Source organism: Equus quagga, chromosome 11 (assembly GCF_021613505.1).
Source record: "Equus quagga isolate Etosha38 chromosome 11, UCLA_HA_Equagga_1.0, whole genome shotgun sequence".
Taxonomy (NCBI): Eukaryota; Metazoa; Chordata; class Mammalia; order Perissodactyla; family Equidae; genus Equus; species Equus quagga.
In genome coordinates this window covers 113603651-113621074 of record NC_060277.1, presented here as the reverse complement: position 1 = coordinate 113621074, position 17424 = coordinate 113603651, and the positions used below count along the sequence as shown (strand labels likewise).

At 55.5% G+C, this 17424-nt stretch overlaps 1 protein-coding gene across 6 annotated transcripts in view; it reads left to right on the top strand.

Moving 5' to 3' along the window:
* The window catches only part of TBC1D16 (TBC1 domain family member 16), a 77294-nt gene that overhangs the window by 6516 nt on the left and 53354 nt on the right, over positions 1-17424 (top strand). For 2 of the 6 annotated variants that reach the window (XM_046677545.1, XM_046677546.1), the window contains exons 2-3: positions 10296-10535; positions 12818-13415. In XM_046677545.1, coding sequence (XP_046533501.1) covers positions 10358-10535; positions 12818-13415 — 776 coding nt within the window. In that variant the 5' untranslated portion in view covers positions 10296-10357. Of the gene's footprint in view, positions 1-6456; positions 6532-10295; positions 10536-12817; positions 13416-17424 lie in introns of those variants that run through there. The other 4 variants (XM_046677547.1, XM_046677550.1, XM_046677548.1 and 1 more) reach the window with 4 other exon arrangements.

Sequence of the window (17424 nt, the reverse complement as noted above, 5' to 3'; positions counted from 1 at the left end):
GGCGTTACAAAAGCTGCAGCTGCCTCTGGGCCAAGTGTCAGTGGTCAAGTGGCTCCTCGAGGACAGAAGGAACATGTGGGGTTAACGACAGGCCTGCTGCTGTCTTCTGGCTCCAACCCAGCAGCAGGGCCAGCTCTGAACCAGGTTGCAAAATAAGAAATCTTCTCTCCCTTCCCAGCCCCCTCGCCTCCCTCTCACCCCTACCCCATCTCTTGGGGCTTCTGTGGTTTCCGACATCTTTCCTCTGCAGGCAGCTCCCCATCCTCCAGCTGCCTCAAAGCCCCTCTCCTTCTGGACAGAGTAGGCTGCCTTTATCCCCAGTTTAACTAGCCCCTGCCAGCTGCAGATGGCCGAGAATCCGTCTTCTCAAAGGTCTTCTAATTCTCACAGGGTTGCAGGTTAAAGGGGAAGAATGACTTCCTAGTGGGGGAGTTTCTGCAGAGAGAGGTTTGTTTTATGAGCATGTGTGTGTTTTGAGGGGAGGCCAAGTTGTTCTTTCCGTTCGAATTGCTCAATAGCCTGTTCTGCAAAAATCTCGCCCTACCTAGAGGTCACTGATGGCTCAGAGAGCACAAAATTCAACTTGTAATCGGGCCTCAATCAGACGGTTAAGAACCAACATTGGCACTTTTACTGTATATCTTTTAAAATCATTGCCTTTTTTCTGGGACACCTCAGCTGACACACATTCTAGATCTTGGCCTTACTCCATCTCTGTATTCCTGGTGCCAACTGCCAGGTTGGCATCGCTGTCCTTTCCATCAACAAAAACACGGCATTTGGAGCTTTACCGAAGGTGGCATTGTGGTCAGCCCAGCATAAAAGGAACTTCTCAGAGATGTCCTGCACTCAGGAGCTTCGAAACTAAAACCAACAGTCCTGACACGGACATAACCATTTTAAAGTAAAAATATTAAGCGAGTGCGTTCGAGAAGAATCAGATTTTTATCGTTGCCAAGGGTCTACCTTGAGCTGTTTCTCTATCCACCTTCATCTCTCAGGATTTGGGGAGAGGATTTGTAATATTGGTACAAAGTGCTTTGAGCATCCCGGGCTGCTGTTTTGATTTCAATTAACGCCAGCTCCGTACTAGAGATGGAAAAATCAGATAGCTGCTCCTGCCTGGGGCCTCTCTCAGCTCCTTTTTGAGTGTTAGCTGATTTTGTGTCTTAGGATGTCTGCTGACGGCATTTAAAGATGGTGCTAGACGTGCTCCCATCCCCGGCTCCATCCGCGTTATAATGAGAATGAATCATATGGCCGTGGAAAGACCTCAGCCCCGTGGAAGGGCCCCTGCGCGTTCTGCTTGCTCTGAGTTCTGCGCTTGGTCCGTCGAGAGGGTGGTTATCTTTGCTCTTCTCCCCGCCTCATAGGACACCAGGTCGCTATGGTCGTGAGAACCATTCAAGGTGGTGCGTTTCGTGGGTTGGAGGACATTAGGAAGGTCGCCCGTCAGGCTGTGCCATCTTTGCCAGGCCCTGCCTTGCTGCTGGCAGCCTGTCCTCAGTCTGGGAACCCGAGCTCTCTCTGTCACCTGCTCTCACTCTCCCTGCCCTGAGCTCCCGGCCCATTTCCTGTATCCATCCACATGATTCCACCCAGAGCCTGGCCCCTTTGGGTGCACGCTTCCTGGTCTCAACACTCTTTTTTTTTAATTAATAGATTTTGTTTTTAGAGCAGTTTTAGATTTACCAAAAATGAGCAACAAGTACAGAGTGTCCACACAGCCCCCTCCGGGTTCCACTGTTCTTTTTGTGTGTGGTAAAGTACACACAGCACAGTCACCACGTCAGCGGTCTGGAAGCTCACGAGTCCGTGGCGTTGAGTGCATTCACCTCCTTGTGCCACCATTGCCCCCGTCCATCCCTGGGACTTTCCTTCGCCTTGCCTTTGCCTGCTCCTCCGGCTCGGAGCTCTCCCTCTGCACCTGCTGCTCGCCATGGCCCCTTCCACACGGCCCTGTCAGCCGAGCCGGCAGGGCAGCTGCCGGGCCCTGGATGAGCTCTGCCTCCCTCCCTCCCAGGCTCCCCTCTGTTTCACGTGCCCCTCGGAGGCCTCAGCACTGCTCTCCATCATCACATTACCGCCTTCACCTGAGCCCCATCCCTAACATCCTTGGAGGATCAGAGCCCTGACTTTGAACGCAACGCTCCCCAGGAACCTTCTAGCTGCCCCTTCTGTGGCGTGGACCCACAGTGTGGCCAAGTCAAGTGCCCTGTATGAACCCCGTGAGTGTACCAAAGGCAACGAAGTGCCCACCACCCCCCAGGACTCCCCCTGGGTCTCTTTCCAGTTGCCCCCTGCCCCTCCGACCATCTGGAGAACCAGACGGAGGTTCCCAGGTAGGACTTAGATGGCTGTGTGCGTTTTCCACCTCAGGGTCAGGAGAAGAGAGCGTGTTTGCAGAGGGTGCCCATGGAAGCCTGCAGGCCAGGCCAGGGATAGGATGGGTGGAGGGGGGGCCCTTCTCCTCTAAGGCAAACTGTTGAAGCACGTGTGCCAGCAGAGGGGCTGAGAAAGGCCGGGCTGCCCTGCAGTGGTGGGCAGATGATCAGAGAAGTGAGGGTGTGCCGGTGCCAGGAGCAGTCTCTCCTTGTCTCCCGCCCGGGCCCACTGCCTCCTCTCCCTGGCCCCCCGGCCTCTGGTCCTTCCTCTCTGCCCAAAGTTGCTGCCAGTCGGAGGCCCAGGCCTGTGCTCTGCTCCAGCTGCAGCTTTCCCTGCAGCAGGGCAGCGGTCGCACACAGGGAATGATCCTGGAAGCGGGCGGTGAGGGGCCAGGATGGCCAGGCCTTAGAAATCTAGGAGGTGGCTGCCACTTCCTCAGAGGAGGTTCAGGTCGGGTGGATGCAGGGCCCTTCAGGCCAGGTGGCTGCTGTGCTCTGCAGGTCCATTTCCTTATCACTTAACCTTCCCTGGGTCCCTGGTTCATAGGGACACCCGAGGACAGGAAGGGACACAGAGCTGCCCAGAGCCAGCCCACGATGAGACAAGCCTTGTGGCCAGACCAGGTGGGCAGTGAAGCCCAGGACGCAAGGGGAGGGGTGTCCTCCCAGGGTTTCTCTGCAGGAGGCGTTTTCCAGGCCTGTTCCTTCAACTCCATATCCTGGGACATGCAGGCTGCACGCTTCCCACTGCACCTGGTGACACATGGCCCCAGCTTACTAACCCAGTGACAGATGAGCGCCCTGCTGCTGGGTGGGGATAGGCCTTCTGTGGTCCTGTATCCACCCAGCACCCGCCTCTTAATCCTGTTTAACACCCTGCTGCTGAGCACAGCCGGGGAGGAGGCGGGGGTGAACCCGGCAGCATGACGTGTCATTAGTTTGCGCTGATAACAGCACGGCCTGAGAGGCAGAGGGCGTGGTCGGCCTCCGTCAGAGCCTCTAGGGGGTGCGGGGGGGGAGCAGTAGGTGAATGGTTCCCAACCTCAGGAGTCGCCTGGGCAGCCCGCCCCCAGACCTGCAGGGTCAGAAGTCTCGGGGTTTGCCCCGGACTTTCTTAAGCCCCCTGGTTTGGAGAAGTGCGGCATCAGGGGACCTTCGTGGTGCTGTTCTTGGTCGTGGGGACCGTGTCTCTGCCATGCCCCTTTCTTAGTGGCCCTGCCAGATTTGGGCGCCCACGCTCCCTGTGGGCATTGTCCTGAGCTTTGCGAGTGAGGCCTCCGTTCTCCTTCGGGAGGTGGCCTGGCGGCCTGTGCTCCCTGGCGCTCCTTTCCTTCCCCTCTCTTCTGACAGGGTGGGGGTGAGCTCAAATTTATATGCACCAGCTGGAGGACTCAGAGAGCACTGCCGAGTCAGGACGCTGCCAACTCGGAGGGCGGAAGCCGAATGGAAACTCACACCGAGGAGGAGCCCAGCTCTCTGCTGACTCGTGGGGCCCCAGCCTTTCCCACTGTGGCGCCCGGCCACAGGACACGAAGCTGTGGTTGTGGGGCTGGGGGCGGTGGGAAGGGCGCACACCTGGAGCGCAGGTGGGCCACCAAGGGGAGCAGGGCCCGCAAGGAGCCCACACCCTGAGCCCGGAGTTTTGTGGCCGTGGCCCCACGCGGTAAGGTGGACGAGAGGCGGTTGTCCCTCTTGGCCTGGACGGAGGTGAGGAGCCCCCGGCAGGACCCACTGGGTGTGAGGCATCCTGGACCAATGGGCCTTGTGCGAGGTTCAGAGGCATGGCAGGGATGGGTGTGTTGGAGACTCGGTCCTTTGGCCCCAGAGGAGGCTGTGGAATTCTGGGGTTCTGAGGGGGGGCAGCGGCTCTCTGGGCACAGTCAGCATTTGAGCCGCCAATGAGCAGAGCCGGGTTTACAGTTACCCCGGAGGGCCACCTACCCCGACGAGGGGAGAGCGGGTGCTGTCATTGATGGCAGGAAGGCAGGCCTGTGAGTTTCTGAAAACTTACTTCACCCAGGTGAGGTTAAGACGACCCCGCCTCCCTGCCTGTCCATGCAGCGTGCCTGTGGGGAAAGCTCTCACAGGAGCGTGTTAATAGTGTGAAACCACAGGTTTAACACACGTGTCTGTCACATGTGCAGTGTGGGACGAGCTGAGAGGTTGCAGCCTGGAGCACAGGCCGTACAGGTCTATGGGTCACAACGAAGGGCCCCTTCTTTTTAAATATCCTACAAAGGTTTATGTGACAAGCATGCCACCTTTATTAATTATAATTGATGTCCCTATTTTTATCAGACAAATAACTGAGTACATAATAAAAACAGGAAGTAACGATAAAAACAACACAAACACCCATTCAATGAACTGGTTGATAACTTTAGTTAACACGTGTGGCCTTTTTGGGAGAATGTGCATTTTGACTTACGCTTTTTGAGATATCAAAAGCAGTTCATTGAAAATTGAAATCGTAAGAAAATTAGAAGAAAATATAAACCAACGATGAACTAATCTTTGGCTTGGGGAGGATGATATACAGTATAAAAGTAGTAAAAAGAAATCACTAAAAAAAGTTAACACAAATTTGACTGCATAGAAGTTTAAGATTTCTGTACTTCCAAATAGATGATACAATTAAAAGACAGACAACAAATTAGGAAAAACACACACAGCAACTATAGCAGAGGATTAAAATCTTTGCTATATAAAGAGTTCTGACATATCAATAAGAATACTAACACCTCAGCAGAAAAATTGGCAAAGCACACCAACAGACAATTCACAGGATGAGCATAGATGTCTGTTAAACATAGGACAATCTGCTCATGTGAATTGATCATCAGAAAACCATTTTTCAATTACCAAATTGGCAAAGATTCAAACCCCTAATAATGCTGTCCCTTTTTTTGGAAATCCATTGGGTGCTATGTGTCAGGAGTCCAATTTATCCTCCAAGGAAATAGTCAGGAATCCCAGAAATTATCCTAAGGAAATGGAGAGGATGCAGATGAAGATTTATGTATAAAAATGTAGAGTTTATTACTTAGATAGCCACTATTTGGAAACTAAAGGTCTAGCGATGGTGTCTGGTTCAAGAATGGTGCATCCATGTAATATGCATGGAGCTATTAAGATAGAGGGTTGACACTTTGAATTTTTAATTTTGCTGATACGGTATATTGGTTTCCTGTGGCTGCTGTAACAAAGAACCACAAACTGGCTTAAACAACGAGATTTGTTTTCTCGCAGTTTTGGAGGCTGGAAGTTTGGAATCAAGGTGTGGGCAGGGTGGTTTCCTTCTGAGGCCTCTGTCCTTGGCTTGCACATGGCCTTCTTTGTGATCACAGGGTGTTCTCCTTGTACATGTGTATCGGTCTCCACGTTTCTTCTTTTTAAAGGACGCTCCGTCACATTGGCTGGGGCCTGCCCTGATGACCTAATTCTAACTTGATTACCGCTGTAAAGACCGGTCTCTGGATAAGGTCATCTTCTGGGGTCCTGGGGGTTAGAACATCAATGTGAATTTTGGGAGGACACACTTCAACCCATAACACATGGAAAAATACATTTATGATATAACTGAAAACCAGGTGTGGTATAATTCCAGGGGGTGTTTTTTTGGTTTGTTTTTTTAAGATAGGCTCATAAGATAGTAGAAAATATACAAATATTTTTGGATAGTGTGACTTCAGGGACATTATTTTTCTGTATACTGCTCTGAGAATGTTTCATAATTTTTTTTAAAGTTTTAGAAAGTAGGTCAAGGATTCTCCACGTCTAGTTTGATAGAGACCAGAGGTTGGGAACCAGGTTTAATTTAGATGACATAGACCTACGAAGGAACAAATATGTTTAAAAAATAAATACGAACTGTGGCTCATGTTTAACAGACATGCCCTGATCCACCCAAAGGCACATTGTCTTCCCCAGGACGGTCCGGGGGTGGACCTGGGCGGGACTGTCCCCGTCACCCATGGCTGGGGTGGGGTGAGAGCTGGAACTCTGCACCCGGGGCACAAAGGTCTTGTGCTCTGGGTTTTTCTGCTCTCGGAGTGACAGCGGGCATGCTGAACCTGTCTCCTCATCTGCAAATCTGTGCTTCCAGGACGCGTCTTACAGAGCCGCGGTGAGGTTTCGCATCTCATAGGTGGGACAACACTGTGCTGTGAATGCTTGTATTTTAGAATCTCCTTCAAATCTTCCAGCACCTTCTTTGGATTATCCTCAATGGTGGCCAACATCTTCACGTAAAGATGGTTTGGTTTTTAGAATCAGCTGAGAGTTGTCTGCAGCCCAGCCTGGGGGTGAGGACGCTTAAACTAAGTCATGCCGTTCGAGCCTCCAGCCCTGCCCCAGGCTCGCCCACCCGAGGCCCCTGAGCACCCGGCACGTGGCTGGTCAGAACTGAGGTTGCGTCACTATAGAGTACATGCCAGACTTTGGAGACTTAAAGAATGTAAGATGGCTCATCAATCATTTTTGTCATATGGTTTACATGTGGAAAGGATATTATTTGGGATATAATGGATGAAATAAAAATATATTATTAAAGTTAATTTCACTGATTTCTTTTTCCTTTTTTAAAATGTGGCTAGTAGGATATTTGAAGTTGCATATGTGGCTCGAATTCCATTTCTGCTGGGCAGCGCTGGACTAGGAAAAGCAGACTCGTGTTTTTGTATGGCTCGTTACCTCACTTTGCAGTTCTTGAAGAATTCTTGAATTCTAAAAGTGTTCCAGACGACAGAATCCTCATTAGAATAAGGATGTAGCCTTTCTGGACGATTAATTGGAAAGACAGCACATTTCTTGATGCGTAGGTTCCAGTGTGATTCTTTCACGTTTCATAACTTGGTTGTCGTATGTCCTCGTGAGCTGCGAAGTATTCAGAGAGTGGCAATATAGTGGGTGAGACGGAGAGACACCAGCGACCTGGAGCGGCCCGGAAGCGATCTGGGTAGAGATGGGCGGCCCTGCCCAGAGTATCCGGGACCTGGCAAGACGGTCCTGAAAGTGGTTGATGGCAGAGGTCAGCCATCCGCAGCCCATGGACCAAACAAGCCTCCCCCTGTTTTGTACAGTGGGTGTGCTAAGGATGGTTATTACATTTTTAAATGGTTGAAAAAAATCGAAAGGAGGATTTTTTTGTGATGTGAAAATTGCATGAAACTCGGGGACGAGTGTCTATAGATAAAGTCTCCCCGGATACAGTGACGCCCGTTGACTGTCTGATTTTACACCACAGGGACGGAGTTGAGTAGTTGTGGCAGTGGCTGTCTGGCCAGAGGGCCAAAAATATTTACTATCTGGCCCTCAGAACCAGCCTGCGGACCCTGGACAGAGGGGTCCACTTGATTCTGCAGCCCACATTGAAAGGGTTGGGATGGGGGAAGCCTGAGAAGGGGGAGGGGTGGGTTCGGGGGAGCCAAGTGGATTCGGGGCCCTGGATGTGGCTGAAAACAGAGGGATGTTCATGGCTCAGGCCTGGGAGGTGAGGACCTGATCTGGGCCCCGGGTCCCCTGGACTGGTGATTTTCAAGGTGATGCTGAAGTTCAGGACCTCGGTGATGGGGGAGAAGGGAGAAGTGGATCCTTCTGGGTAAAGACTCAGGAACGGGACGCGAGGCTCTTGGGCTGGTGGGAAGCTGTTCGCAGAACGTCATGCTTGGGAGAGTTAGCAGCCATGGAGGCAGCTGGAGATACACTTATGAGCTGGGGAGACCGGAGAACAGAGTTGGGGGGCACAGGAGGGGCACCCACAGACCCAGATGGGGCTGAGGGTCCAGCGTTGAGCCACCTGGTCTGGGATGGTATAGGACGGCTCTGAGACCACCCCTCCCCTGCCAGGATGGGGGTGAGTCTGTGAGCCAGCTGGCACCCCCACACCTCTGCCCCAAGAGCCTGTCTAAGCACTGGGCAGAAAGAATTCAATTTAGGGGGACATCCTAAATCAGCTCGGATTTGGGAGAAGTTATACAAAATGCAGGAAGTTCAAAGAAAAATATAATAATATACCCTGAGACCCTCCACAGGTTGATAATTAAAAAAATTTTTTTTATTGTGGTAAAACATACATGACATAAAATTTACCATTTTAACCTTTTTTTTTTTTGAGGAAGATTAGCCCTGAGCTAATGTCTGCCATCAATCCTCCTCTTTTTGCTCAGGAAGACTGGCCCTGAGCTAACATCCATGCACATCCTCCTCTACTTTATATGTAGACGTCTACCACAGCATGGTGTGCCAAGCGGTGCCATGTCTGCACCCAGGATCCGAACTGGGGAACCCTGGGCCGCCGAAGCAGAATGTGCAAACTTAACCACTGTGCCACCGCGCCGGCCCCCATTTTGGCCATTTTTGAGTGTACACTTCAGTGGCATTAAGCACATTCCCACTGTTGTGCCACCATCACCCCCACCCCTCTCCAGAACGCTTTCATCTTCCCAAACTGAAACTCTGTCCCCATTAAACACTGAGTCCTCATCCCCTCCCCAGCCCCTGGCACCCACCATCCTACTTTCTTTCTCTATGAACCTGACAACTCTAGGTGCCTTGTGTGAGCGGAATCACACAGGGTTTGTCCTTTCGTGACTGGCTGATTTCGCTCAATTTGGTGTTCTCATGGTGTATCCATGTTGTAGCAGGTGTTAGAATTCAGTTCCTTTTTAGGGCGGAATGACGTTCTGTTGCATGGATAACCACGTGTTTATCCATTCCCAGTGGATGATCTTATCATATTGGCTTCAAGTTTTTTTTTTTTCTTTCAAGAAGATTGAGTTAAAGTCCCTCTGGGGCTGTTTCCATGCCGGCCCCCCCGACCCCTGAAGCTGGCCTGAACCCTGCCCAGCGTGGTCTGCGTCTTGGACATCGCTAATCTCTGACCAGGAGACAGCCTGGCTCTATACGGTTTCTTCATTTACGTGGACGGCATGGCGCCCACGGGGCGTTCCGTGGCTCGGTTCGATGGGCGGTGTGCTCGAGCTCCACCATCGGGAGATGTCTGGTTGGTTCACGTAGCAGCTGCCTAGGCCTTTGGTGGTTGTTTTTTCCAGTCTGTTGGGTGTTGGGTTTTGCTCTGAGACTGCGAATCTTCCTGTTTGTTGGTCCCTCGGTGCCCCCCTTCCATGAATCGCCCGTCTTTCCTATTAGGATGCTGTTCCTCTTTGCGGTGAATCTTTAGGAGTTCTGTATATATTCCGGATCTGATCCTTTTGTTTCTAGTTTATTTTTTTTTAAGTAGGAGTTGTATGTAAACTCGAGTTCTTCAGGTGTTACTTGTGACATACTTCCCAGCTGAGACGGCCCCTCACATGTTGGGACATCAGGTTGAGGGGGACACGCAGGATGGGTGGGGGGTGGAGAAAGATGCAAAGGAGGAAAGAGAACCAGAACATCCCTGTGAAGCAAGCAGAGGGGTGAGGAGTGTAGGCAGGCAGGGGACCCAGGGGACACCCGCGGACATCGGGGTGAAAACTGAGCAAAGAGAAAGTCTGGGGGTTTTATGAGATTGCTTCAGTGGGAACAGGGTTCCTCTGGATGAGTGTTTCTCAATAGGGGTGATTTTGTGACCCGAGGGGACATTTGCAATGCCTGGAGACCTTTTTAGTTGTCATAGTGGGAAGGGGGGTGCAAGTGGCATCTAGTGGGTGGAGGCCAGGGATGCTGATCGACGTCCTGCAAGGCACAGCGCAGCCCCACCACTCGGAAGACCAGGCCCCAAATGTCCCTGGTGTCACAGCTGAGAACGCAGCCTACCCTGTCCGTGGGCTTGTGCAGGCAGGACAGGTTCTGGTGATAACCAGCGTCTGTTTCGAGCCTGCTGGCATGGGACAGGACGCAGCCCCCGAGGCACCCAGCTCAAGTACCATGACCGAGGGCCCCAATGTGTCTCCCTCTTTCTTCCTCCCCCAGGCAGGTCTGGACGAGCCCCGCCTGGGCCCAAGTGTGCAGAGGATGGAAACACTCCCCCGGCAATGTCTCTGGGCCGCCTCCTTCGCCGGGCCTCCTCCAGAGCCTCGGACCTCCTGACCCTCACCCCGGCTGGCAGTGGCGGGCCCCCCTCCGTCCTGGATGGGGAGATCATCTACTCCAAGAACAATGTCTGCGTGCACCCGCCCGAGGGGCTGCAGGGGCTGGGGGAGCACCACCCAGGTGAGCCTGGGCGAGGGGAGGGCCAGGGTCCCAGACCTGGGGGGACGGCTGGGGTCTCAGGCCTGGGAGGGGAGGGCTGGGGTCACAGACCTGGGAGGGGTGGGCTGGGGTCCCAGGCCTGGGAGGGGAGGGCTGGGGTCCCAGGCCTGGGGGGGGAGGGCTGGGGTCCCAGGCCTGGGAGGGGAGGAGCTGGGGTCCCAGGCCTGGGAATCTGGGAGAATGTGTGGAAGTTCCTGCTGTAATCATTGACCCCACGCACACTCTGCCCTTCACTCCCACCATTTGGAAATCAGGGTAGCAAACTCTCAGCTGCCCTCTGCAGGGATGGAGATGGAGGCAGTCCTTCCTCAGACCCTCCATACTGAACCCCCTGTTACTGGAGGCCATTCTCAGGACACTGCAGCTCGTGGCTCCTATTAGTCCCTGGGGTGGGAAACTTTTTTCCTGTGGTGACAGGGACTTGGCTGTCTTCTGCGTCTTTTTCAGGGCTTTGGTTGTGTTCCGGGCCCTGCGATGGTGAGCTGCCCTGTGCACTGGAGGGCTGAGGCCACAGCGCACAACAAAGCCACGTGCATGTGGGTCTCTTTCCAGGACGGGTAGCTGACTGTGGCTTCCTCTGGGTGGGGGCCCTGGGGTGTTAGGTCTGGTCACAGCAGCCCAGCACCTCCTGGGTAGGCCAGTGAGTCCCTCCGCCCTGTGCTCCCTAGGAAGGAAAAGATGGGTTAGTGACACCCCGAGGCCTGCGTGGTCCTTTGTCATTCATGCAGCTGACTTGCATAAAATAAATGCCCTACTTTATGCAATTTGCACGACAACCTCTCCAGAGTGAGCAGAGCCCCGGGCAGCCCTCTTTTTTGGACAAGAAGGCTGGTGCTCAGAGAGGAGAGTAGCTCAGCCTTTCCCCAACACCAGCCTGGGGTGGAGGTGGAGCAAGGGCAGGCTCTGGCTCTCCTTGCTTCTTCCTGTGGCCTCACCAGACTGCTGAAGGATGCTTCAGGGGCCCCTGTGTACCTGCAGTCTGGGTGCGGCCCACAGGGACTTGCCCACCCAAGTGCAGACAGAGGCTCCCCACCAGATGTCAGAACATTTAGAAGTTATAAATTGCCATCAGATCTGGACACTTTACTGTGTGCAAATTGTGTCAACAAAGCACTGTGTAAATAAGTTATTAAAAAAGACAAAAAGTTTGACTTATGCTGATAAACTAGGGTAGAACTAAAAAATGTCCTGTCATCCTGCCCTGATCAATATACCTTTACAGCCACCCGGATGGTCTGGTGCAGATTTGGCATCATTAGCCCCTCTAGGTTCCAACGCAGAAGCCCACTTCCCGCCCAGCTCTCTCCTGCCCCGTCGGGGCCTCGGGCATTCTCCTGTGGACCCCGCAGCCTGTCCACCACCCGCACAGCCAGCTCAGGACCAGGCCCTGGAAGCAGACTCTGGACTGTGTGGGCAGGGAATCGCAGGGTCCTCGGTCCCAGAGCGTGCTCTAGAAGGGGCAGTGCAGGCTCTGGATGGCACATCGCCCTAACCCTGTGGACGCCTGACCGTGGGGCACCCTGCATGGATGTGGGGAGCGTGGGGCAGAGGTCTGGGCCTGGGTCTGAGGCTGTTACGTGTTCTGGGTATAACAAAAAAGGAACAGCAGCAGCCTTGGGAGAGCTTCGTGGGGTAGTTGTGTTGCGGCCGCCGGTGTGGGAGAGCAGGGCGGAGGCCTCGGGCTCTCTTCCCAGCCCCGAAGCGACTGATCTGAGGGTGTGGAAACGCTCGGCCCGTGGCATGTGGGCCTTGTGCACAGCTGGCTGATAGCTCCTGAGTTTCCCCACGTCTTCTGGAAACTGGGGCAGGGCTAAGGGGAGTCTGGTTGGGGCGAGAGCTAGGGTGGTGGCTGCTAGGAGGCCTGGGCACCTGGCGCAAGAGGCCTGGGAATCAGGACACCCCGGAATGGCAGGGGCTGCAGGAGGAAGTGCCCCTGTGTGGAGGCTGACCACAGGCAGGAAGGCTCTGGGGCCACCAGACGGTGGGCGAGGTGGGGTTCTGAAGGCACGGGATGTGCCACTGCTTGGGGCCCGGTGCCCCCGGGCCTGCTAGAAAATCCCCAGAGCCCTCATTAGTCCCCAGCTCGGCTGTGTCCCTTGGGTGTGTTTTGGGCCAGGCTGCGTCCGAAGCCTGACTCGTCGGCATAGCACCACATTTTTGATAACAGATGTGGCCTTGAGAAACCAGCCAGAGGCCCTGCGTCCACTGCCCTCCCTAACCGCCTGTCCTCTGTCCCCTCACAGGCTACCTGTGCTTGTACATGGAGAAGGACGAGCTGCTGGGGGCCACCCTCATCCTCGCGTGGGTCCCCAACTCTCGGATCCAGAGACAGGATGAGGAGGCTCTGCGTTACGTCACCCCCGAGAGCTCCCCTGTGCGCAGGGCACCCCGCCCACGGGCCCGCCGCACACAGAGCTCGGGGACCCCCCACCAGCCCTCCCCGACGGAGCCAAGGCCCACCCTGATCCCCAGAGATGAGGACATCCTGGTGGTGGCCCAGAGCCTCCGGGACACCGTGCATATCAGCCCTTCCCTGGAGGATGGAGAGAAGCTGGCCCAGGGCCTGGGGATGGATGGCCCCCTCGCGGCCTCGCAGCCAGCCCACAGTGACTCTGGGATCTTGTCCACCATCAGTTCGCAGGATGGGACCGAGGAGGGGAGGGAGCTGCGGCCCGAGGCGGGCGAGGAGGAGGGCTCCTTGGAGTTGTCAGCCGACGGTGTGAGCAGGGACAGCTCCTTCGACTCGGATTCTGACGCCTTCTCTTCGCCCTTCTGCCTCTCGCCCATCAGCGCCGCCCTTGCGGAGAGCAGCGGCTCTGTGTTCCTGGAGAGCGAGAGCAGGTGAGTTCCTCATTCTGGTCCTGGACTCTGGGGTGGCCCCAAAGGCCTGACCGGGCACGCTGGGGAGCAGTTGCGTATGTCACCAGCTCTGCTCACGGAGCACTGAAGATGGAGTGTGCCCTGCAGGCGCCTGGCTCTCCCCATGCCAGGGCCTCGGCACCTGTGTCCCGTCACTCTATTCCCGGCCGAGGAGATTGTAAAGGATGTTGGGGGGGGGGGAGTTCCACCTTCTTATCCCCCCTCCCTTCCCCTCAATGGCCTCACCTACAGCTAAGCAGTCCCTGCCAGGTCTGACCGGCCCCACAACCTAGACCAAACCCCACAGGGCCAGGCCCCCAGGGGTCCTGGTGTCTCATGTTCTCACCCCTGGAGGGGCAGGAAATGGTCGGTCATCCCACAGCCCCCAGGCGAACTCACAGAGGCCTGTGTGGTGGCATAAGGGGTTGGCCTGGCCCCCAGACAGGCTCCACGGCCGCCTGCAGCCAAGCCAGGCATGTGGCCCTGCCTTATGGCCCCGGGGGGACATTAGCCTTTCGACTTCACCCCTCTTGAGCTATAGGCGGCTGGAACGCAGTGCCCAAGGGAATGTTGGTGACATTTACTCTGCAGGCAGAGAGCCCAGGGGAACTAGATGCCTGGTGCTTTGGCGGGCTCACAGGCCCAGGCCACACGAGCGGGGGCGGGGAGGGGCAGAAGTTAGACCCCTGCCCTGCAGTGGGCCTGATTGGCGCAGGTCGTCTCCGCGTTGTGACGGCCACCACGCAGCATCATTGGGGTCCTCAGGGCCTCACAGAGGCGGGCGTGCACGAGGCTCCTGAATGGGGGTTTTGTGCGAACCCAGAGCAGCCAGGGCCAGCACAGGACGGTGCCTCTGACCCCTGCAGCTGCTTCCCCTTCTCTGCCTGTGGTCCGCGCCCTCGTTAGATTTCTAGGCCAACAGCTGCAAGGATGATAGTAAGTGGGCACATAACTGTTGTGCTCATGCTGTGAGCCGGGCACGTGCCAGGTGTAGACAGTCCTGGGCACCGGGCAGGGTGCCATGAATTACCTATTTTTATGTTCACAACCACCCCAGCCCTGTGAGGTAAGTCCTGATGTCCTAATATTACCCCTTGTGTGTAGAAGGGAAAGCGAGACTCAGAGAGGTTAAGTAACTTGCTGGAGGTCGTGCAGCCAGAACACTGGTCGAGCTGGATTTGAACCCGGCTGGGTCTCTACCAGACCTGGAGCACATAAGGTCCCACGGAGCTGATGTAAGCCAGGGAGCAAAGGGACGGGGCGGAGGGACGTGGAACACTTTGCTGGCCTCGGCAGGAAGGAATTTGAGGTGGACTCCTCCCTGATTTTATCCCCCCAAGGGTGCACGGTTAGCATTGTCTCAAGTGTTGGAGAGCGCACAGGAAGGGGGGCAGCCAGCTGTCACCGAGGACTCCAGGTACCCGAGGACTCCCTGAGCTGTGTGGCACTTCCAACCGGGGAACCAGGTTGGGAATGGAACTCAAAACCCCGCCTGGGCCTGGCGGGCTGGGCTTAGTCAGAGCTCCCCCTGGTGGTGCCACCTGCCAGTGCAGCAAGACCTGCGGCGGTCCAGCACCCCCAGGGTCCAGGCCGAGGGACAGGTGCCCAGAGCCCCAAGGGTCCAGGCGGAGGGACAGGTGCCCAGCGCCCCCGGGGTCCAGGCGGAGGGACAGGTGTCCAAGCTCCCATCTTCACTCTGCCCCGGGTGTGATGGGCCTGGCCTGTGGTCTCATGGCTGCGGTGTCATTGGCAGAACTAGAATTAGGGCCTGGCCTACTCAGCTGCGTCCAGCAGCCCCATCATGTGAGGAGCCTGGATTTGGGAATTAGGGAGGCTTGGTTGGCACGAGCCTGGACGAGCTTCTTATCTTCTTGGAGCCTCCGTTTCCTCATTCATCAGATGGGATGGTGACACTTGTTTACAGGGCCGGAGAAGTCACTCCTGGCCCCCTCATTCCCTCCCTCCACCTTGCTGATTCTCCACCCTGGCTGCCCGTGGGACTCCCCCAGGGCACCTCTGGGACAGTCCTGATGCCCAGGCAAGTCTGGATGCTTCTTGAGCAGCCATTCTCACCTGGGGCCGATTCTGCCCCCAGGGGACGTGTGGCAGTGCCAGGAGAAATTTTTGTCACAACTGAGATTGGGGGTGTTATTGGCTTCCAGTGGGTGGGTGCCGGGGGTGCTGTTCTGGACAGCCCCACACGACGGAGCGATCGGCCCTGACGCTGGTGGTGCCGAGGCTGAGAGCTCTTCCTGCAGGTTCTCCTGGCCTCGGACAGACGTGGCACCCTCGAGCAGGGAGATTGTTGTCCTTCACTGTGGTAAAATGCATGTAACAAAAATGTGCCAAAATAGCCATTTTAATTGTATGTTTTAATTGTACAGTTCAGTGGCATTTCATGTATTGATGGTGTTGTGCAACAGTTACCACGGTGTAGTTCCAGAACCCCCATCCGCATTAGCAGTCACCCCCCAGTCCCCATCCCTCAGCCTCTGGTACCACCACTAATCAACTTTCTGTCTCGATGAATGTGCCTGTTCTGGACTTTTCATGTAAACGGAATCATGCGCTGTGTGGCTGTGTGGCTTCTTTCACTGAGCATAATGTTCTCGAGGTTGACGCACGTCATAGCTGGTGACAGGACTTCATTCCTTTTCATGGCTGACTAATATCCCAGTGGTTCCGACCCACAGTTGGATTTGAGCCCCACTCTGCTGCACGCAGACTCCTGAGCTGAAGGGGGTGATGTCTGTCAGGTGGGGCGTTTGGCCGCCCCGTCAGGAGGCCTTTGTGTGGTCAAGCTTTGGGAACTGTATTGTTGCTTTTCGGAGCCTTGCCTACTCAGTTTGGTTTAGGGCTCATCTGTCTGCTTAGAGCTGCTTAGCAGGCAGCGCACCAGTTCCTGGGCCTGCTCGGAGACGGTGTGATCAGAGAGGTGCCTCCTCCACCGTGGAGGCCCAGCAGTCCCTCTCACTCGCTCTTCTGGCCTCTATCAGTCCCATTCAGCTGAGGCTTTGTGCCGGGGCAGGACGGACCTGAATGGGGTCCCTCCGTGGCTCCCGGGAGCACGCGCTTCAGTGGGGCCTGAGGTAAAGAAAGCCTGTGTCCGAGATGGAACATGAGAGGTGTCGCATGGAGGCACACGGCTTCCCTGCCCAGTCGTGTGTGACAGGTTGCGGAGAGCTTAAAAAAAAAGCAGATACAGATTCTGAAAGGGGCAGGGGTGGACCCTGGCCCTGGCATTTTTCCCAGATGTTTTGGTGTGAGCCAGGGTTGGGCCCTGGCCGGTCCCCGCAGCCCACGAGTACTGGCTTCTCTGCTCTGAGCCACTGTGCGGGTCTTGTGCCCCCAGAACATGGAGACCCTGGAAGCAAAGTCAGCACTCCTCTGCTCCCTCCCACCCCCACAGCGCCCACACGGGATGAGACCGGGAATCCCGGACTCACGGTCGGCGGCACGGGACCCTATAGAACAGGCGTTCCCAATCCAGCTGCAAATGAGAATGCCCTGGGCAGCTTTGGAAAATCCTGATGCCCAAGCCGCACCCAGACTTATTGAACCAGAATTCTGGGGTAGGGCCAGAGCTGGGGGTAGGTCCCAGGCATGGGCCGTGTGGGAACTCCCCAGGGATTTCCAGTGTGCAGCCAGGATTGAAAACCGCACTGTGACAGGGACCAAAGGGAAGGAGGTGTGGTCCTTGTGTCTTGGGCAGAGAGGGCATCTGAGAAGAGGCCAGAGCACCGGCGTCCAGGTTGGACCACACACCCCGCAGGGGGGCTGGGATTTGAGGGCTTGTGTGCCCCAATGGCTGCTCCTGGAGCAAAGGCTCCTGATTTAATTGGGAACTGGGTCCCCAGGAGGGGAGTAGGCAGGCTGGCTCACGGGATCCCTCTAGTGGCAGAACCTACAAACTACATGTGGAGGCTGAGAGTGTGGCCTGGGGTGGGCGAGGAGGAAGAGCAGCCCCCAGGGATTCAAGGGTCCCCCAAAC